Here is a 23,648-nt window from a genome sequence, read left to right on the forward strand (position 1 = left end):
TTCATGCATATAAGCATAACCAATGGACGCAAGACACTGGGAGGGGGGTGATGGCATGTGCCCGGGGATAGGGGAGGCTGGAGGAAGGTCAACTGGGGAAAAAAAAGGAGACATATGTACTACTATTTGTAATACTTTAAACAATAAAAAAGGGGGAAAAATAAAGGAAATAAAAAATATATACAAAAAAGGTAAAACTTTTCAATTATAAAAAGCACACTTTCTTCATCGAAATATATGAAAAATAAAATAAAAATCATGCAGAATTCCTCTCCCTCCTCCCCATTATGAATCACTGTTAAAACATTTTGGTGCATTTCCTTCTAGATTTCTGCCTGTGTGTGTGTGTGTGTGTGTGTACGTATGTGTACACACATTTAATTTTTGTGTTATATATACACCACAATTTTGCTTGTTTTTATAAAAATGGAATCATATAGTACATAATACCTATGTTGGGGCAAATTACTAAACCTCTTGTGGCCTTGGTTTACCAGCCTGTGAAATGGACCCAATAACTTGCGGGTTTCTATCACCGATGCAAAGGAGATGGTCCAGTGACTGGGGCATAGGATACATTCACCACTGGCAGCTACTGTGATCACTGATGTTATTGACAGAGCATTTTCCTCTCCACAGTTCTAGGAATGTAAGCTGCTGGGTTTAAACTAGCTAACAAATTAACAACCAAAACTTTCCAAATAACAGAAAGCTAAAGTTGTACTATTACCAAGCCCTGAACACGGGAACCTCTGGGCGTTCATATCTAAAGCAGAACATCAAGACACACGGGTGAGTCTCTTCCAGGGAGAACCCTAAGGTTTCCCCTTACAGCACATGTCTGAGTGAGGTGTGTGGGGGTTATGAATCTCTCTCTGTGTGAGGGCCCCTGAGACATGTGCCTGTGGAGAAGGGACCTGTGTCTGTGTGTCAGTATGGGGGCCGTGTGCCTGTGTGAGGGTATGTGCCTGTGAGGGTGTTGTATGCGAGGGGCAGGGGTGGCAAGAGGACTGAGTGTCACTGTGTGAGTCTGTCTTAGAAGACATATGCCCCCTTTCTACCTTTTCTATCTATTTTTCTCACTATCTCCCCTCTGCCTTTCTTGGGTGTGTATTTTGTTCTTTCTTCTCCTCCACTCCCCTGGCCTGCTTATTCCTCTGTGTCTGCCTCTGCCAGCCCCTCAATCTTGCATTCAAACAACAACAGTACTGGAGAGCAAACACGGGCCTTTCCTTTGAGAGACATGGCAGTGGAAATAACTGATACCTGGTTCAGAAGCTCAAAAAGAGCAGCAAGTCTAAACAGAAGACCCTTAATCTCAGAGGAAGTAGGGGAAAGGCATGGATAAAAGGAGCCGCCTTGATAAGAAAGATGTAGAGCAGAGAGATGAGCCGATTCACTTAGTGCTAGGCACCAGAGAGGGTTGCTGAGTTTCACTTGGTGGCCCCGAGCAACATCTTTGTTGTATCTGTGGCTTCTTGGGATGAGGGTGAGCTCAACATTCAAATTAGAAGTACTGTGGAATACCTTTAAGGTCCCAGGATGATCTGGCTACCTTGGTGAACCTTTAAAGTGGCAGGTTGGCAAAACAGGCTAGAGAACCAGCAAAAATTATGACTGACTGTATTCAATCACTTTGACCCAATGGGTCCCTTTCTCCTGAAGCTGTCAATCTCTGGCAGGCAGTGCCTTTTCCTACATATGCACAGTGCTCCTTTATCAACTTCTGCTGACTTGAACTGTCAAGAGACAATGTCTTTAACCACATTACCCTGGAGAAATTGTTCAGAAGGAAAATGGATCTGAATCAGTCTTCTTGGTGATCAATTGGAGACAAGATAGTGGTGATGACAAGGCTCCTTCAGAAACACACTTGAGCACCCACCATGAGCCAGCTTTTCTTCATGGTGTCCCTTCATCTGTTATATCATTTCATCTTTATATAATTAAGCATAGAACAACTTCATTTTGCAGATGAGGAAACAAAGTCTTAAGCCAAGTGACTTGCCCAAGGTGGAAGAGCTGACTTTAAAGCCTGCCTGCCTCCCACTGAAACACAGTTCAGTGAACATGTAAATTCCCATCAAAAAAACTTCGAGGGTTTGAAGTCTGGCTTGTGCTTCCAAACCACAGTTGAGAGCAAGTCTTACAGAATGTGCCAGGACATGGCTGAAACTTGAAGACTTTGGGGATCTCAACTGTTCTTGTCACCAGTTTCCAATTTGTCTTAGGGAAAAAAAAAAATCATAGAACTACTTGGTGCTTTGGTTTCCCCAAATTAAGAAATGGGAAAAGTATTATCTACTCACTTGAACTATTAAGAACACCATGACATATATGAAAGCTGTTTGGAAACAGAAGGGCCATGCAATCATGTGGTCTAAAACGCATGTCATTTTTGAAGCGAATATTTTTCATTTAGAGTCATCAACTGCATTACAAGTTACAGATCTAACTTCCATGCCAGTTCCTGGAGAAGGAAAGCAGAGTGGGGAAAGCAATGGCTTACCAGCAGTAGTCCAGCAGGTGTGGTGGCAGGACGGGGATGTACACGTGCTGCCAGAACATGGGGTAGAGCATGGCGGCAGACCCGTGGATGCAGGCTGTCAACTGCAAGAGAAGCACATCAGAGGCTCAGAAATAGCAGTCAAAGTGAGACACTGTCCTATTGGAGTGGAGCAATAAAATTAAATACATACTTCTCAAAGTATTTAAAATAAATTAACTCAATCACCCTAATTCAAATTTAATAAGAGCCTGCTTTTCAAAAAAACAATCTATTTTTTCCCTGATTATGAAGCTAATGCACAATGACAGTAGAAAATTTAGAAAATGGAAGACGAGATAAAAGGAAACAAAAGTCTTCACCATCTGAAAATAACTTAACATTTAGGGGTATTACATACATATGCACTTGTATTTCCTTTTCTAATAAAATTAGGATTATTGTAATTACAGTGTTTTTTTTTTTTTTGTGTGTGTGTGTGTGTGTTTTTTTGCCAGTATGTTCTTTTTTCTTCAGGTCAACATTATTTCCTGGCATTTCCCCATATCTTTAAATACTCTTACAAAACATATCTTTTAACACCACTCAATAAATTCCCTATACTATATTTAATCACTCTTCTACCATTAAGTTATATAATCAGATCAGGTCAATAATTTTTATATCTGGTTCCTAGATGTAGAATTCAGAGACAAAAGTTATAAATATGTTAAGGCACTTAATAAATATAAAAATGTAAACATAGTAAATGCATTCACATAATAAACAGATGAAGGATGGAAGCTCTTTACACTCGCCCAGCCCTGTGCTACAGTGTCCCCTTATACCTCACCAGCACTAAGAATTGGACTCAAGTTAGCTTTAAACTGTATCTATCTTGATTTTTTTTTTATTCCTCTGTTTTGAGAAATGACTGAGGCTGAACATCTTGTCATATATTTCTTGACTATATTTTTAGGTAAATTGTCTGTTTCCTATTCCTAGGCCACTTTTTCTAATGAGTACTAGTATTCTTAAAAATTGATTTGCGCCGAAACCGGTTTGGCTCAGTGGATAGAGCGTCGGCCTGCGGACTGAAGGGTCCCGGGTTCGATTCCGGTCAAGGGCATGTACCTGGGTTGCGGGCATATCCCCAGTGGGAGATGTGCAGGGGTCAGCTGATCGATGTTTCTCTCTCATCGATGTTTCTAACTCTCTATCTCTCTCCCTTCCTCTCTGTAAAAAATCAATAAAATATATTTTTTATAAAAAAAAAATTGATTTGCAAGAAATGGTACATATGCAAAGAACACTAAATCCTTTGCAATGTTTTGGAAAAAAATACTTTATCCTTATTTAATTTTCTTTGAATTTTTTGGGGTGAAGAGAAGGTTTAAGTTAATACATAGACAAATCTCTTCCTTCATGATGGTTTCCACTGCTTTTATACTAAGAAAGTCCCCCAAATCTTTCCTCAGCATTTAACTTTAATCCATCTGGAATGAATTTAGGTTTAAGGACTGAGGTGAGAATTTATTTTTTCCACATAGTTAATCAATTGCCCCAGCACTGTTAACTGACTAATCCTTCCTCTCCCTATTGTTTTGACATGCCCGTTTCATATTTCTTTTTTTCTTAAGAGCTAGACACATCATACAATCAGTACTTGATATAATTAAATTTTTGGAAACAAAGATATAATGGAATAAAATTGTTACAAGATTCAATACAGTGAAAGAAGGAAAAAACCAACACCTTGGGAGATATGGCTATGAAGTGACAAAAGCCAACAACACATGCTTCTCTCTGTCTTGTTCTTTGGTTTCTGGGAAACCTGTTCCCATGAGGCCTTTGCTTCTTTTGGAAGCTATTAACTGGCCTTTGTTGACAGAAGGACATTTACGTGGCGAAAGAGTGACATGCCAAGGCCCGGTTAAAAGAATGCCAGAGGTTAGTGTAACACGAACAGCTTTAAATGGGATAGTCTGCTGATGTTTCACAGTTGTGAGAGCTGTGTATTAAATCCGGGCTGCTACTCCCCACCCCCACGCTTGCCCCACCCCTTTCCTCCAGAGTCCCAGTGGTTCTCCACCTTCCTAATGCCGCGACCCTTTAATACAGTTCCTCATGTTGTGGTGACCCCAACCATAAAATTATTTTTGTTGCTACTTCATAACTATAATTTTGCTCCTGTTATGAATCGTAATGTAAATATCTGATATGCAGGGTGTATTTTCAGGGGTCGCGACCCACAGGTTGAGAACCGCTGCTCCAGACACTGTTCTTTAAACCAGGTACATGTCATGAACAGGAGCTGGTCCTGCAAGCTCTCTAGAGCTTTTCCCAGTGACACATCAAGGCTTGTAGGTTTAACCCAGCCTTCTCAACCCATTTTAACATGCTTCCATATAAAGGAAGCTGTCTGTCATATTATACATAACTAATCTCTTCAGCTTTAGAAGAGATGAGAATTTTTGCGGGTGTTGAAAGTGTAGAAAATGAACCAATTTTATTTTGATTTCACCCTGAAGTCAAGCTGTGGGGGTGACACTGGCCTTGGGCCCCAGCTCTTTCTGCCCACCCTTTAGCTGCCAAAGTACTCTTACATAAAAAGTGCAGGTCCGGAAGTTCTTGGGACACACCTGAAACAGGCATGTCTCCACCAGTTCCTAGTCTACATGTAGAGCAGCATCTCCAGCCATAGTCTCTCCTGCCTTCTCCAAGTTTATCCTTGGAATAAAGCTTTTGCAGATGTAGGAGGCATTATGTACTCCCTTTCCTTCTTTCTCTCTTTCCACCTGTCCTCTGAACTGGCCTGAATTTGTGCCCAGAGCAAACTCCTCCAAGTGCTACCTTCCTCACACGGCTCTCCTAGGCATACACCCCGCTATCAATGGGGCTATAACTGCATGTGTGTCCTCTCACTGTAAAGTACAGAAAGACTTGTCTGTCTCTCTTTTCCTCTCCATGGTCTCGATGGTACAACATTTATGTAAGTGCCAGCTAATACAATCTTTCTGAATAAATAAAAAATAGTTCTACTTAGAATAGTTCTCCCTATTCTTTTGACATGCCCCTGACTAAAGATAGTTCGTGGCTTGGCTTTTAATAGTATTGGACCAATATTTTCATGAATGTCACAGAGTGGGGTATATGACTCAAATTCCAAAACAATGCCAGTAAGCTTAGACACAAGATATGCCATTTCTTAGAAAATCAAGTTAATGAATTCATTCATCCATTCATTCCATAATATAACTCTACAACACATCAGAGAAATAAAAGCACTTTAAAACCTACAAGGTGCCACACAAATGTAAGTTATCATCACATAATTCATTTGGAGTTCTCTTTGAAAAAGTCATTCAATAGAATGTTCCTGGTTGAAACAGAACTTGATTACCAGCCTCTTTTTAGCTTAAATTGGTTTGAGTCTAAAGCCTATTTCAAGTGGTAAAATGGCAGAGATCTTATCTTCATACAATGTTCTTTTCATGTCTCCTTAACCTCAAAAAGGAAAAAAAAAAGAAAAGGCCCCTGCCAAGCTGGATGCCAAGATTTTAAAATATCTTATCTCTCATGAAAAACAAACTTTTAAGGTATTTGATCATCATTTTCATTGGGGTTTTTCTAAGGGCCAAGTCTGCAATTGGAATAAAATGCATTTACCCATCTGATTAAGAAAAAAAAGGGGGTGGGGAATTGTTGGGCTCTTTTGCCAAATACTAAATAGCACAAACAATGTGTACCGTTACTTAGGAAAAGTGGCCGAGCTGACCAGAAGAAAGTTTTACGATATATCTATGCTTAATCAGAAATAACATATAAGTCTTGTAAATTATCATTAGCCACTTATTTGAAAAATAACTCTAAACCCAACCCTATTTTTAAAAATAAGGATCCTAAAGGCCTATGTTCATTTCTTACAGAATACAACATTAAAAAGTAATGAAAGTATACAATTTAGATAGTAATCAACAAAGGGGTATTGTGAATATTTTAATTGAAGTGTAAGTTGAAGAAAATGATCCTATCAAACTCTCACTCAGTGGGAGAATAGAAAGATAGTATGTGTAAAATTTGCCCAAAGTCATTAGTCACAATGAATATTCATCAGAAGCCAATTATCAATCCCATTTAATGATACCCCAAAAGATTTTGCCCTGAAGCAGCTGAATAGTCTAAGACTCCAGACAAAACTAGACAAATTATACAGCCAATAGCCAGTCTAGCCAGGACACAGACTGTAAAGTAAACCACTAGTGGGTTTTTGGAGGCACTTTTAGCAAATTCTGTCCTCAATTAAAGATGCACAAGGTCACTTCTATCTTGGAGCTTTCTATACGGCTTCATTAATTTTCTTCGAGGCAAAGGAAGAAAAAGGGAGAAGGCAGTGGGGATAGGACATGAATGAGGAGTGATCAATGACAAAAAAAAATCACAGACACATTTTTGTTTGTTTGTTTAAGAGTTTAAGGTATTTCTCAGAGATAATGCCTAGATTGTCACATTCTTAGATCCCAATGGTAGCTCTGAAATTTAACACAGAATAAAAGTAAGAATCACCCCCTTCCCCCACAAAACAACAACAACAAAAACCAAATCCCAACAGTCTATGTGCCAGGCACCACGTTGGGAATTTAGAATCTTGCAAAGTATTATTTTAAAGGAGTGTGTGTGTGTGTGTGTGTGTGTGTGTGTTTACATACATACACCCTCATCACCACATTTCACAGATAAGGAAACAGTCTCAGAGGTGAAATAACCTGCCCAAGGCCACATAGCTAGTGACAGAACTGGGACTCACAACCAGGCCTGTCAGATTAGAATGGCCGCTGTGTTTCCACAATGCATAAATGTATGTTTCGAGTCCCTACCCTGTGCCCCTACACCGTGCTGAGGATTCTGAACTAGATGAGATACTGTTCCTGTCAGCACGGCCAAATTAGGTAGAAATGCATTTGCCTTGCTGTGCGATGAACAAAAGTCTAGGGCAAAATACCGATTAACAGAAAATAAACATTTTAAAAACAAACACAGATCTGACAATTTTTCTGGAGATTAGTTACATTTAACTAAGGAGGTATAGTATCTTTAATCCATAGGAAATTCTAGACAACGGCGTAATGATTGTCAAAGGGATGGTTTAAACACTAATTTGGTGCACCCGCTTGAAAGTCTGGGTTTCCGTCATGTTCCCTTTCACATACTTGCATGGAGTTTCCACTAATTCTCTTTTCTGATCTGAGTAAGCCACTTCCTCTCTTGGGTCTCAATTTCCCCTCTGTGGAAAATAAGAGGCTGCACTACATGATCCCTCTGCCCCCTTCCAGCTTTGACAACTTATGACCTAGAGGAATCGCTGTCCTTTGATGTGAAATATGTGCCTCCTCTGCCCCAGCTCACTGTCAGCTCTACTGACTGTTAGTAAAACAGGGAATGTCTCAAAGCTGGTCTTGCTTTCTCATCTCTGTAGCTGTAAGGCCCACTTGGAATTCATGTGCTCTCTAGGAGCCATCACCTCTCAGCCCTCTATCTCCATCACCTGAGTGTGGAGGGCACAACAATCCTCTGCGCTGGGCCTCTGACACTCTGAGGCCTCAGAGGTAGGTGAGTTTAGGAGACCAGGGGCATGAGACTAAAGATGTGAGCTCCTCAGGGCCAGAGCACACATTTGATTCCTCTCCTTATCTCTTACTAAGCTTGACACAGAGCAGGTGCTGAGTAAATGTTTGGGGAATGTTAGAATGCCTCTAGCTGGACATCATGAAGAATGGTAGGCAAGATTACCAGACACTTTAACAAATTGCAATTGCTTAATAGATCACAACTAGGAGCTGTAAATTTCTAAAAGGTATTGAAATTCCAAGTTCCAAAATCTGACAGAAGAAAAAAATCAGATGGTCACAGTCACTCACATCTTAGAACTCAAGATGTTAAAATATCAAACTGACATCTGCTTCATCGAATTAGATGTATTGGAAAGTCTTCTCTGAACCCAAACATCAGGAAATTGATAAAACTAACAGTATAGAAAGAATACCAGATTATTATATTTAAAGATGGGTCATTTTTAAGTCTACTAATTTCAAACAAGAATCATCCTATGTAGAACAGCTGTATAAAATGTCTTGTGGAATTCGGCTTTCTTAATTTGAGAACTACATTCTTTTACGTCATTATAAACTATCTTTGTAGTCATCAGGAAATAAATGGTGCCACGATTAAACAGTGTTGTGGTTTTGTGTGTGTGTGTGTGTGTGTGTGTGTGTGTGTGTGTTTTGTTTGTTTGTTTGTTTACTTATTCTCAAATGTTAAACCCTCAGCGATGAATTTTAAGTAAAATCTACAGGGACTCTGAATGTTAGCCTACTCACCCCTTCCAAGGGTATGAGAAAAACCTTTAATTACAAATGATTCAGCTACATTCAGATTGTGTTTACTACATTTTGAGAGGGTAGAGGTGGCTTTTAAGAAACTAAGATGCTTTAGCAAAAAGAAAACTTAGCCTCAGAATCAAAGCCCTTCAGTTAGTCTAGACAGAAGCTGGACATGGGAGTGGAAAGAAGGAAAAGAGCAAAGACTGTCCTACTTTTCTTGGAAGTAAAAATGTAATGCTTCTTCATTTTTATTTTTACTTTTGGTTGTGGAGGAAGAGCAGTCTTTCTTCAAGTATTTTTTTTTTTCTACAGTTGGGTGGAATGTATCCTACGTCTTGCTTCTCCACTATCTGGAGAAAGGTAAGGGGGAAAAAATACGCCCCCAAACCAACACAACAACATGGAGAAGAGTCGAATGTCTTCCTCTAACAGCAAGATCATCCAGTCAAAAGGAAGCTTTCCCAGGCAATCACCTGCCTACTCAATCACTTCTCCCGCCCCCCTTTCTAAAGAACCAACGAGTAGAGTAATTAGAGCTAAGTTATTAACCAGGAAAAGAAGCTTTCATGCCAAGATTTGACACTTCAAAACCTCAAAGCAACTAAAACTGCCAGAGAAAAGCCTTCACTACCAAAGCCGAGGCAGAAACAACAGTATGGGAAACTACAGAGTCAATGAGCCGCAGCACATGAGTGAGAAAAGTGCACACTTTTCTTTAAGATGAAAAAGGAAAAGGCAAGGTCACACTGGGATTGCCAACATGTCATTTAAATACAGGGGCAGCAAGTTCTGCCCTCCTCCATCCTGTGCCTGTGACAGACATTACAAACCGATGTGGTGTCAGGACATGGGCTGAGGGTCTCTCCAAACATGCCACCATTGGCAGTGGACCCAAGTAGGCACTCAAGAAGAAATCTATTTGCCGCCTCAAGTCTAGTCAAGTGGGTATTTATATATTTTTTGAAAATATTCTAAAATCATAATTGATGTTTAGCTAATTTACACTATTGCTTTAATGAATCACATTTTTTAAAATAACTGAATATGAGTACCCATCTGTCAGGTATCCATACAGAGAAGAAGCTAAGGAACCTTCAGGTGGTAGGAGTTATTAGATTTAAAGACACAGGCAAAGAAAAAGAATCTCTTGGTAGAGTTTTGTCGGCCAAATCCAACCTTAGAAAGTGATAGTAAACTTAGAAAGATTAAAGTTACAATACAGCCTCCATCATGACCACTTCATTCAGCATTTACCATCTGCCAAGCACTGTTCTAAGTACTTCATATATAGTTAACTCATTCAACCTTCACAATCCTATAAGGCAGGTAGCATTATTATCCCCATATTACAGATGAGGAAACCAAGGATCCTAAATGCCAAGTACCTTACGCTTGGCATTTAGGAACCTTGGGTCACAGAACTAGTGGTAGAACTAGGATATGAACCTGGAGAGTCTAGCTCCAGAAACTGCTCTTAGTTCACAGGAGACTGCCTCTGCGCTATAATCTGACAATTAAGTGAGTATCCACTATGTGTACATGCCACGACCTCAAACAATCAACTTCAACACAAAAGCATTATGAAAGAGGTGTTATAATAATAGAGGTGCAAGTGTGTTGGCATATAAAGAAAGAATTATTACTTCTGCCTGGGGCAAGAATTGGAGGGGGGAGCAGGTGGGGAGAGAGAGAGGAAGAAGGAGGAGGAGGAACAGGAGGAGGAGGAGGGAGAAGCGGGGAGGAGATGGGAGAGAAGAGGCGAGGGGGGAGAGGGAAGAGGGAAGAGAGGAGAGAGGGGAGAGGGGAGAGGGAAGAGGAGGGAAGAGGGGCGAGGGGCGAGGGGAGAGGGTAGAGGGGAGAAGGGAGGGGGGGGAGAGGGGCTAGAGGAGAGGGGCAAGGGGAGGGGGAGAGGGGAGAGAGAGAGGGGAAAGGGAGAGGAGAGGGGGAGGGGAGAGGGGAGGGGGAGAGGGGGAGGGGAGAGGAGCGAGGAGAGAGGCATCAGAGCAGAGCCTGGAAGGATGAAAACCAGAAGCTGTCAGTCCTCCTCCCTGGGAGGCTGGTCAGGTGGTAATAGTGGGTCAAGAAAACAGAGCAGCTTCTTAAGGCCATTCTAGTGCTAAGTAATGATGACTGTGGAGACCTGAACAAGAAATGATAAGTTAGTCAATGACTATGTGACTAATGAGAAGTGGGTGGATACAGAAAGCCTCTTTTGAGTTGCCATGACTATCCTCTGTTGCTTGGATTCATTCAACATCTACCATCACCAATTAGACTAATTACATCTTCAGACCTCTTCCAGGATCTCTATGTCCTCCTTGCTTCTGAAAGTCCAATCAGGGTTCACTGTCCCTCAAAGGTGAGATTCAGAGTCAGCATTTACTGAATGATTAGCATGTGCCCAGGAGTGGGCTACTGGTATATGCTATAATATCTATGACCATCGAATCCTTTCAACAACTGTGAGAAGGGTATTAATACTATTGCCATTTTTACAGAAGAGGGCAGAGACTCAGAGAGGTCAGGTAAGTTGCCCAAGGCTGAGAGGCTGTGAATAATATGGGGAGGATTAAGTACAATGGTAGGAACTGAACAAAACCATCATGGCTTGAAGCTTGGTGCTCTCTCCTACAGCCCTGCTGTCCTTTATCTTGGAAAAAGATAACACCTGCAGGCTGTCTGAATCATCGAGCTGGTAGACTACATAGCTATCAAGAGAGCAGAAGAGAAAAAAATGTGAATTTTCATAAGATCTGTACCAACCCCTGACTGCTTGGCCTAACCTCACATCCCACTACCTTCGCTCACCAAAATGACCAACCTTTCAGCCTTCAGAAACCAGAGGAAAAAGGAGTCCTTGTTCTTGTTGACTTAACACATAGTAGGTGTTCAAATTTCTTTAATGAAATCCACAGAGGTGACTGAAAATGTGGGTGCCATTTAGAGCTTTTCAAGTATATTAAGGTATATCAGTGAGTTGAATATTACCCATTAGTGTTTTTTGGTAGAGATGTGATTCATAAGAGACATATAAAAAATAAGCTGAGTTTTATAATCTAAAGAATATATAATTTATTTCACAAATCAACTAATCCTATCTGATAATAGACAAACATGGTAATTAACCATACCTCCGCTATGCTTCCCATTGGCTAATGAGGGTGATATGCAAATTAACTGCCAACCAAGATGGCGGCCAGCAGCCACTCAGCTGAAGCGAACATGAGGCTTGGTTGCCCCGGCGATGGAGGAAGCCAAGGTTCCCCGCCTGCCGCAGCCCAGCTCTGAGCTGCAATCTAAGCAACAATGTTGCAATTATAGAAGCTAAACAAACCCTAGATACCTGCTTTCAGCCAGCCGGCCTTGGAGCTGGAGCCGCAACAAAGTTTCAATTACAGAAGGTAAATAAATCCCAGAATAAAAAAGAAAAAGAAAAAAAGGAGAGACTGGGAGCTTCAGTTGCAGGCTTGGCCTGCCTGAAAACAGCCCTCAGCCCCTCATCCAGACTGGCCAGGCACCCCAGTGGGGACACCCACCCTAAAGGGGGTACGGGCAGCCTGAAAACAGCCATCAGCCCCTTATCCAGGCTGACCAGGCACCCCAGTGGGGACCCCCACCCTGAAGGGGGTGCAGCAGCCTGAAAACAGCCATAAGCCCCTCATCCAGGCTGGCCAGGCACGCTAGTGGGGACCCCCACCCTGAAGGGAGTGCGGGCAGCCTGAAAACAGCCATCAGCCCCTCACCCAGGCTGACCAGGCACCCCAGTGGGGACCCCCACCCTGAAGGTGGTGCAGGCAGCCTGAAAACAGCCCTCAGCCCCTCATCCAGGCTGGCCAGGCACCCCAGTAGGGACCCCCACCCTGAAGGGGGTGCGGCAGCCTAAAAACAGCCATCAGCCCCTCACCCAGGCTGACCAGGCACGCAAGTGGGACCCCCACCCTGATCCGGGACACCATTCAGGGCAAACCAGCCGCCCCCCACCCGTGCACCAGGCCTCTATCCGATATAGTAAAAGGGTAATATGCAAACTGACCCTAACAGCAGAAAGACTGGGAATGACTGGTCACTATGACACACACTGACCACCAGGGGGCAGACGCTCAATGCAGGAGCTGCCCTCTGGTGGTCAGTGAGCTCCCACATGGAGGAGCTCTGATCAGTCACAAGCCAGGCTGATGGCTGCCAGTACAGCGGTGGTGGTGGGAGCCTCTCCTGCCTCCTCAGCAGCGCTAAGGATGTCCGACTGCAGCTTAGGTCTGCTCCCTGCTGGCAAGTGGACATCCCCCGAGGGCTGCCAGACTGCCAGAAGGATGTCTGCCAGCTTAGGCCCAATCCCCTGGTGAGCAGGCCTAAGCCAGCAAGTGGTCATCCCCTGAGGGGTCCCAGACTGTGAGAGGGCACAGGCCGGGCTGAGGGACACGCCCCCCCCCCGCCCCGAGTGCACAAATTTTTGTGCACCGGGCCTCTAGTCTATAATAAAAGGCTAATATTCAAATGGTCATCATGCCCTCACGACATAATGACCAATCAGCAGGAGGCTGAGTCCCCGCCCAGCACCAGCCAGGGATGTGACTGATGCTGCATCCCCACCCGGTGCTGGTTGGGGACGTGACGCGCCGGCAGGGCTTGATGGGGCTGGGGCCGGCCGGGTCTGGGTCTTGCCCAATGGGGGTGGGGCTGGCCGGGTCTGGGTCTTGCGTGATTTTGAGGCACACACGGGTGGGCAGGGACTTGACTCTGGGTCCCGCAGCGCGCCCCATACTCTAACAGGAGGTAGGAGGGAGCCAGATACCTGCGCCCAGGACCCACACAGCAGGGCAGCAGTGGTTAGGGGTGATCAGGCCAGCAGGGGAGGGCAGTTAGGGGCGATCAGGTTGGCAGGGGAGCAGTGAGGGGCATCAGGTCAGCAGGCAGAGGTGGTTAGGGGCTATCAGGCAGGCAGACAGGAGAGCGGTTAGGAGCCAGCAGTCCCGGATTGTGAGAAGGATGTCCGACTAAACCGGCAGTCGGACAACCCCCAAGGGGTCCCGATTGGAGAGAGTGCAGGCCAGGCTGAGGGACCAACCCCTCACCCCCCGGTGCACGAATTTCGTGCACCAGGCCTCTAGTAAATAATAAACAAGATTCTCTGTCATGTTCTCAATGCAATGGCAAAGTAGAATCATCACCTCTCTAGTCTATACCCATGTACCCAAAGTTACAGTGGTGGATTGCATCAGCATCCAACATTCCTGAGAGCTTAAATAGGTTAGTTATTTATTTTTTAGCTCTGTCCTGTTCTAGACTAGGCAATCCCAAAATCAAAGCTCTCCCAAAGAAAATTACGGAAACAAAGAATTTTTTTTAATGTGGGTCTGTACTCATGTCTTCTAAACAAACTCAAACAGGCTCCCTTATGTAGTCTCAAAATGAAAATGAGTCTAATGATGAAAAATAACAATAAGGAAAGAATAAATATCTTTTTTTTTTTGTCTTAGAGAACTGTCTATTCACTGTTTCTGAATCTGGTACCAAAAATTTGGGGAACCTTAAGAAATAGACATTCTGTGGTTCAATGATAAACCTTTTGAACCAGAATGTCTGGAGGTGGTGTCCAAGTACCTGAATTTTTAACAAGTCTTAGGGTGATTCTATCACAACTAACCCATGGATGAGCATTTGCGAATTACTAGCAATCTGAAGTCCAAAACACTCAATGCTTGTTGAAGCAGTGGGAGAAGAGGCAGGAGAGGAGGTAATAACTAGAAGGGAGACCATGGTTGGTTGAAGTTACAAGCAAATTAAAATATCACCAATTAAACTGTTTATACTCTATATATTAGTCTGTAGAACATCTCAAGGTTCTTAATTCCAGCTACACATAATTAAATGAAGAACATAGTTCAAAAGCATTTAATTGTATTCACATTTAAAAACCAGAGAAAAACCACGTAAATAAAACATACCAATCTTTCCTCCTACTTCCTGCCAATGGAAGTTCCATTCATTTATTTCTAACAGTTTTTAATATTCTCTGAGCCACAATAAAATTTTATATGATGGCGATTAGAGAGGCTATGCTATTGGGAAGTTTGGCTGCAGAGTCTGTATTTCATGCCACTTCATTACATTTTGTTAAGGCTTTCCCTCTTCACCAAAAGGATTAGTTTTCTTCTCACTCTGAATACTCTTCTTAGGTTGCTAGTATGAACTAGGTTAATCTCTCTGTTTTTTTTTTTTAACATATAAAAGATGAACAAACAAAATGTTCAACTTATTTTATTTTTTAAATAGAACACTAAATTTAGTCTTAGAATCCTCTGTTTGGTAAGTTTCCAGTTACAAGGTCTTGGCTTCCCTTGAGCACAGTTTGAAACAAAATAATGCAGTTTGTTCCTACGGCTGGAACATGCAGAGTGGAGTGTGCAGGCAAAGAGGCCTTGGCTCTGGTCCAGTGTTTCAAGCCTTCTTAAGCTGCCACTCTCATCTCTGCTTCAAGGGCTGCAGACAGGCAAACAGGACTAGTTCTTTCTAGGCCAGAGCAGCTAGGAAAGCTCTACACACATCATTCAGGTGCCTAAACCTTACTCAGGCTGGCATGGTCACGACCAGGTGGAGATCACCGGCAGAGAAGTGAACATGAAGCTAAATCTGAAAAACTTGCAGGTTCACAAACTGGCTTTCTTAGGTCACAAGATCAGGTGGCGCTAAGACAATGGAAGCTGTTGGTGGGAGTGGGCAAACAGAAAGGGGAGTGGGTACCCATCCCTTCACACTAACACAGAAGCATCTACTAAGAGCTAGACCTGAGGGTGCTGGTGGGAAGATAGAATTATCGTCCACCACTCTCCAGGCCATCAGTGTCCAGGGCCTACCCAAAACCCACATTCTCTAGGGCTAATACTTAGGAAGAAACTGACAGGGAAAAGACACCAGTTTAGTTCCTCCCCCCCTCCCCAAATGGGGTGCTATCAGACAATCAGAAAAGTAATAATTCTTTTCAAATACTTAGGTGTGGAGGCTCAATTAATTAGGTCATAGTCTTACCACTAAATTGTGCTTCTTTTCTAAGAACTTGTTTTAAAAAGCATTTGCTGAATAAAACAAATATATGTTCTTCTGGAATAGTAAATATGCCTTTGTCATCATGTACTGGATGTTCTTAAGTTTTTAAAACTTCTTGCAGTAGCCCTAAATTATGGGAGGGGCGATTTGGGCAGATATACCCAGGGCTGGCAGGAGCTGCAGCACAGGAACCCTGTAGCCACAGTGAGTCAGGGAAGGTAAGATCCAGGGACCCACCCAGGCTGTGCTCACTGCAGGGACCAGCACCGGTGGGGCTGGGAGACAGCGGAGGCCAGCCCCACACAGACAGAGTTGGATCTGAACAGTGCTCAAGGAAATGGGGTTCTGGTTAACAGAGTAAGTGTGTCCATTAGAAATGCACATATCAGCCTTCTGTTTCCCTGGTGCTGAGAGGTGCCAGGCACATAGGAAGTGCTCACTAAATCTGAAAAAAGCTTAGATGTGCATTAAAAGGCAATGGCTAGGCTGACATTCCTTCTGTGATTTCAGATCCAGGGTCAACAGAATCATACTGAGAATATTTCTCTGGGGACAAGTGTCAAAGGGAACATATGACAAATGGGGAGCTACCAAGGTGGCTGTATGAGGTAGTAAGAAGGGGGCTGGAGCCAAGTGAAGTGGGTTTTAATTCCACCACTGCTGGTCATCTTAGACAAGGCACTTCAACTTCCCAAGTGCCAATATTCTCATCTGCAAAAGAGAATAAAAGTAGCTCCTAGGGTTGTTGCAAGAGCTAATGGAAAAAAATGTGATTACACAGTGCCTGGCACATAGTAGGTGGCTCAAAATGGTTCACTTTAAAGAATTTTAAAAGGCTATGGGGGAGAATTGAGGCCCTCCCCTATAAAATATAGAGGATGACTCTAACAAGGGTGCTCTGCATGCTGAGTCTGTGGGTGCTGCCAGCATACCTCTTTGGTAGTCTTGGACCTATTTACAAACTACAAAAGAAGCTCCTCTAATAATTATACAATCAGGACATATTGTTACCCAAACCAGCAACCTTATCCATCAGATTTTTTTGGCTCTTTCTGGGGATTCTCAAATTCCCTCAGTGGGAGAGATTTTTTAACAATGTGTCTCTGGCCCTTGTGACAGTCAGCACACAAAAATTCTGACAATAGTTTGAGAGGTGGCAACCAATAAACATGACCTGGTCCCTGAGGCAAGCATGTTGAAGGGGCTAAGAGTCCTTTGTATGTGCAATTCCTGGTTGTTTGTCTCTTGTCCGAAGCCAAGGTCTCCACCCCAACACTGACTCATGATGACTTATTTGCATGTCCCTTGCTGTTAAAAGGGGATATTACCAACCTTCCAGGATGGCTGTTGGAATTACATATCATCTGTATAAAGGTCTTATTTCACACCCACCTGCTATCCATAAGAGCTACCAAAAAGTAACGTGAATTAAACTCGAGATATGAGAATCTGGAAGAAAAATGAGGTCTTTGTGCTAGAGGAAATCAACTGAAGTATTTACATTAGAGAACAAGATTTAGTTAAGCTTTCCCTATTTATCATTTATAAAGGAAAACAATCAATATACATGAACTGAGCAAAGAAAACAAAAACTTACATTTTTCTTATACAGAATTATCACATTATTGACCGAGAAAGCCAGAAATGAATATTACCTGACTCTGAACTAAATATTGCTGGGTTTGTCTCTACTGAAGGAGTCATTTTTATAGAAAATGGCATTCTAGAGTGTTGGACAGCTTTTATCTTTCAGCTGTTTAATGGGTTAGAGGAGCATTAAGCCTTCATCTTTAAAAAAAAAAAAAGGAGAAAAATGTGGTTTGTTAAGGTATGACAGGACCCTCAATTTGTCGAGAGGGTCCTCAGAAACCTCAGCTAAAGTAGCCTTTGTATTCTGCCTCTCATCAAAAAGGTAATAAAAAGCCACTACTGAGGACGTTTTTTAAAAGGGAACAATTAGAAAACTGTTAAGATTGTGAAATTGGAGAGGTCCAAAGGCTTGGCTCAAACTGATGTCTACTTAGCTGCTTTGTCCTGGAAAAATGCACCTGGCTGATCAGGATGCCAATGACTGTACGTGAGATATAAGGAGGCCACTCTCCCTAGAGAGGTGTCTACCATCCATCAGTAAAGTGCAGAGCTCAGTTAAGAATCAACTATTTGTTACAAAAAGTTTTTAAATCAAAGTAACACGTTTATAGCCTTAGAAATGAAAGAGAAAGCACGAAAGGCATATACGGAAGAGTCGCAGACCATCTCATGATATTCCTTATCCTTTATTCATAGTAATCACATACAATACTTATGTCCTTATTTCTTGATTTAAAATTTTAAACAATATCTGACTTCCCATTATAGATGTTATTATTATAAACATATACATACACTATATGCCAGACTCTGTTCTAAGAGCTTTGCTAGTATTAACTCATTTTAATTTTACTTGACCTGAGGTCTTTGGTGACCTGAACAAAAGCTGTCTCAGTGGAGAGGAGGGGGCTAAATCCATAGAATACTGAGGAGAGAATGGGAGAGAAATTAGACAGTAAAGTGAAATAACTCTCTTGAGTAATTCTACTCTAAAAGGGAAAACAGAAATGACGTAAAGCAGATGTGGATCAAGGAAGTTCTGTTAACTTTAGGAGAAAGCTATATTTATAAAAGCCTAAGTGATGGTTACGACCCGGTAACTATGACGCACACTGACCACCAGGGGGCAGACGCTCAACACAGGAGCTTCCCCCTGCTGGTCAGTGCGCTCCCACACTAACCTCCTGCAGCAGGCCAACCTCCCGCAATCCCTCCCCCCAGCTGCCAGCCCAACTGGCAGCAATTGGGGCTGGTCAGGCCAAGGGACCCCACCCATGTACGAATTCGTGCACTGGATCTCTAGTTATACCATATTAGTAAGCTCATAAGATGCACCAGAAGAAAAGAAAACATACTGATGCAGACTGCGAGAGGAATGCCCTTCAGTCAGGAAGAAGGACACTGCAGTGTGACCTCCTCAATCAGGCACTCCTGGGCCATCTATCTAAAATTGCAGTCCCTGTCACCTCACCACTCCCCATCCACTCTCCTTCTCTGCTTTATTTTACTCCTTACCACTTATCATTACGCTACTGTAAATACTACTATGAATACTATATACTTAACTTACCTTGTTTATTCAAGGTCTTCCCTACTAGACTTAATGAGAAGAGATTTTTGCCTATTTTGTTCACTGTTGTATCCCCAGTGCCCACAACAGTGCCATGAAAACTGCTTGTTATATGAAGTCAGGTGGATAGCAGAGTGGTTGGCCCAAGAGAGGACAGATAGTTCATCCACAGTGGAGAAGGCAGAGTGGAAGAGGAGAGAGCCACGAGGTTGACAGGTGTGGTATGGGCTCCTGCCATGCTCCTCTGAGACTTCCATTAGATAAGTATATAAATCTCAGGTTAGAAATCATTTTCCCTTAGAAGTTCAAGACACTACTCGACTCTTCTGGTTTCTAAAATTGTCACAGTAGGCCTTGGCTGGATAGCTCAGATGGGTAGAGTATTGTCCCAATACACCAGGGTTGCGGGTTCAATCCATGGTTGGGGCACTTACAAGAATTAACCAATGATGCATAAATGGGTGGAACAACAAATTGGTCAATATCATTCTCTTTCTCTCTCTTCTCTCTCAAATCAATAAAATAAAAATAAAACTGTCACAGCAAAATCTTGTGCAATTTTGATTCTTAGCCTTTGCACAAGAATTACTTTGTCTCTATCCAGTATTGTAAAGTTTAATGACAAAAGGGCTTAGTATCTTATTTTTTCAAAAATTCTCAAATATGTGCATATACAAAAGTATGTATATCAAATAAGCATCTTTTAAAAGAAAAAAAAACATAAGACTCCAAAAGCTAGCACCTAACTCATTGGTTGACAAAATACAGCCAGTATCTTTGTAAATAAAGCTTTATTGGAACACAGCCACAGACACTAGTTTACTGATTGTAACCTCTACAAGGTCAGAGTCCAGTAGTGGCAGCAAAGATCATCTGGCCTTGAATCATATTCACTATTGGACCCATTATAGAAAGGTTTCCTGATCACTATCCTAGCTCAAGACAAAAAACAATAGTTTTGATGTCCCCTGTACACCTCTTCCCAATTATACTCTTTTCACTTCCTTTGAGGAAACTACTACCTAAAATGTGTGTTAATCATTTCTCCTCCCCACTGTAGTTTGTATGTGTCCCTAAATAATGTACCATTCAGTTTTTCCTACTTGAACTTTTTATGAATGAAATCATACTGTATGCTCTTCTGTAGCACATTTCTTTTACTTGAAATTCTGTATTAGAGACCCAATCACGCTGACGATGTTTGTTTCACTGATATAGTATTTCATTGTATGATGACACCACAATTTATCAGTTCTCTGTTAATGGCCATATGGTCCCTCTCCAGGTTTAAAACAGAAAAACAAATGCTGCTATGAATATGTATCCTACTATACATGACCAAGAAGTGTGTGCAGGTATGTATATGTATGCTTACACACATACACATACACACAATTCCACTGAGGAGTGGTCAAAAGCAGTCAAAAGATGTTCAGTGCAGGGTTACCTACTAAAGGGTTAACCTATGAACAACTGAAATGGCCACCAAGAGAAGAAAAATTTAATAAATGATGACACATCAGTATAATGGAATAAGATATAGACACGTAAAAACTGACAATGATGGACACTTATGTGGAAGTAGGCAAAGTGTTCATAACACAAGATCAAATGGAAAACTATAATTGATTGTGAGACTCTAAGAATAAATGAAATGTGCATTGGCTCCGTAAAGGGACATGAATAATTAATGAAGATGACATGTTACTATCTGAGGGGACTGTGGCCGATTTCTTTTTCTAACATTTTCTTTAATCTTTCCAATACATCCTTCAATTGAAATACAATAATTAAAGAGCTCATCTCAAGACTGTCTACTCACAGTGCTGAGTTTGCTGCAAATGATGAGTATCCGGCGTTCGTAGAGCATACTGGCGTACAGATGTAACATGTTGTTTACATCCACAGCCACAAAGTATTCTGTCAGATTTCTCTAGGAGAGAGAAGAAGGGAGGTTTGTGCCTTATTTTGTTGGTTCTTATTACAAGCAGTATCTAATAAAAGCATGAGAAACAGAAAATAATCAGGAAGGATGCTCTCCTCTTCTCCTGCCCTATTCTTTGTACCTGAGGACCAAGTATGAATCCCATTCATGTATAAAATCATGAAGTGCAGAGCTGGAAGAGATGCTAGAGACGCAGAAGTCTGAGCAAGTATACCTGTGTGGTGATTACAGTTTACAACATGAGGTCATCCACAGTGCTGCGCTGTTTTTCATAGAAGTTCTTGAAGGTAAGCAAGACAGGAAGTCTGCAACCTTCCAAATGAGGAAACCAAGGCTCAGAGAGATGCCAAGATCAAAAAGTCTAGTAAGCAATGAAGCCAGGACTGCAACTCAGATCTTGACCCCAGATCCCAGAATTTTCCCAATGCAATGTGCCACACGTCTCAGCAAAACAAAGTACCCAGGGACCAAAATGCTTTTGGCCGAGCCCGTTTCTGTCCAACAGACCCCACCCACAAAGGCCAGCATGCTCCTCTCTTGTCATCACGGCTGGTGTCCCCCTCCTCCACAGTTTACATTCTCTAAAATGACTTGGCTGGAATGAAAATAATTTAGAAGATTTACAATTTCCAGGTATTTCACTCAAAAAGAAAAAAAATCAAAGGCAAGCAGCAGCAAGTTGTGACAAAGCAGTGTTTTAACTAGCTTTTGTCTGTAGCCTAGGCTTCATTCCTTTAATTAGTACTATAGATTGGTGCTCTTCAGATTTCAGAAGAACTGTAATGTGTTTCATTTCTGCAACCCTTTCTATACCCACCTGACTTTAATAATACACATAAATATGCTAATTTCTTCAATGTTACAGCTTTTCAATGCCACACAATATAATCCTCTGAAAATGAAGGACGTGGGGAAGGAAGGAACACTATTGCCAAGGGTTGCAATTTATAATAATGAAAGATCTATAACCCATAAATTCAAGTAAACCAGGTGGATTTTATATGCAAAATAGCATAAAGTACTTTTTGACAATATTATGTAGGGATTGGGAATAAAACAGGCACTTATCTTACAATTTATTATTGTTTGATTGGAGTAGCAGGTTAACCATCGACCTTTATATAAATAGTGAATTAATAGCTCCATACACTGACTACCTACCAAGTACTAGGCACCATATCAGGTACCGTGTATCTATAATCTTATGCAATCTTCATAGAAACCCACTGAGGTATTATTCTTCCCAATATATAGATAAAGTAAGTCTGGGAGAGACCCAGTAACTGGGAGTCAGAATTTGGACTCAGATCCAACTCCATAGCCCATTTGCTTTTCCTTACATTATACTGTCCCACGTAAGTACTTTAAACTTCTACAACATACAAGGCTTTACATATATTATTTCACTTAATCTTGAAACAACTCCTTGAACAGGTATTATGTATGATCTCTTTACACAGATAGGAAAACAGGCACAGAGAAAGTGAAGTAATTTGATCAAGGTTAGACAGTAGGCAGATGAGGCATTATTCAGTCTAAGGTGGGCTTGTCTCTAAACCTGTGCTATTCTTTTTTATTTTTTATAATTTTTTTATCCTCACCTAAGGATTTGTTCATTGATTTTAGGGGGAGAGTGAGAGAGAAAATGAGAGAGAGAGAGAGGGAGAGAGAGAGAGAGAGAGAGAGAGAGAGAGAGAGAGAGATCATTGCCGCTGGTACACGACAGGGGACCAAGCCTGCCACTCTCCAGTGTATGGGATGATGCTCTGGTGCATGGAATGACAACCGGGGCTATGCTCTTCTTTTATACCATTACAATAACAGGTAAAGTTGTATTCAGGGGGGGAAAAAGCATAGCATAAACTATGCCTAAAGAAAGAGAGAGAAAAAATCCCTATGTGCCAGACAATAGGCACTTTACCTTGGTTCTCTCTAATCTTCTCCAAAACCCCGAGAAGGCATTATTATCTCTATTTTACAGATGGGAAAACTGAGTCTCAGGAAGATTTAGTAGTTTTCCAAAGGTCACCTAGTTAGAAAGGGCCATGTTTCAAAATCAGATTTCCTGTAGCCAGAACACTTGCTCCTACCATCACACCAACCTGCCTTTTACAAACCTGAAAAGCCAAATAAAACAAAAAAGAAAGGCAGTCTGAGTTAGTCAAGGAGCTTATCTCTTGCTCAGTGGACTGAGGAGTGCTGAGCTAATGATGTCAGGGTGAGGTTTGTTCTGGAGACAGTGACATGGCAGAGCTATTCTCGCAAACAAAAATACAAGGCCCTCAGCTGAGTATTTCAGCAAAATGCTTAACTGCTGATGAATTACATGCATTTTTCTTTTAGGAGAGGATGGAAGTAAAAAGAAAATAGAAATGAGGAGCTTAAAGAAGGCCAGAAAGCCCATTAGCACTTTTGACAGATCCAAAGATAACTCTGAAGCCACCAAAACGTGGCCTCGAGAGTCTGCCAAGGAGCTTCACGCTGGGGAGAAATATGTTACACAGCTTGCCGTCCAAATAAGGAGACACAGCGTCAGAGACAAGTCCTGCGCCTTATTTTGGTGGGAGAAAAAAAATCACAAGGACACTTTTGTGGATAGGGAAGGGAACATCTCTGAAGTAAAAACGTCACTTG

At 42.0% G+C, this 23,648-nt stretch overlaps 1 protein-coding gene across 1 annotated transcript in view; it reads right to left on the bottom strand.

Annotated features, from left to right (window-relative positions):
- Positions 1 to 23,648, bottom strand: part of DENND1A (DENN domain containing 1A) — a 465,733-nt gene that overhangs the window by 204,609 nt on the left and 237,476 nt on the right. The window contains exons 9-10 of the mRNA XM_081104118.1: positions 20,892 to 21,002; positions 2,510 to 2,610 (exon numbers count right to left, since the gene is read on the bottom strand). Coding sequence (XP_080960244.1) covers positions 2,510 to 2,610; positions 20,892 to 21,002 — 212 coding nt within the window. The remainder of the gene's footprint in view (positions 1 to 2,509; positions 2,611 to 20,891; positions 21,003 to 23,648) is intronic.

The sequence above is a fragment of the Myotis nattereri genome, assembly GCF_964212035.1.
Source record: "Myotis nattereri genome assembly, chromosome: 12".
In the NCBI taxonomy this organism is placed as follows: Eukaryota; Metazoa; Chordata; class Mammalia; order Chiroptera; family Vespertilionidae; genus Myotis; species Myotis nattereri.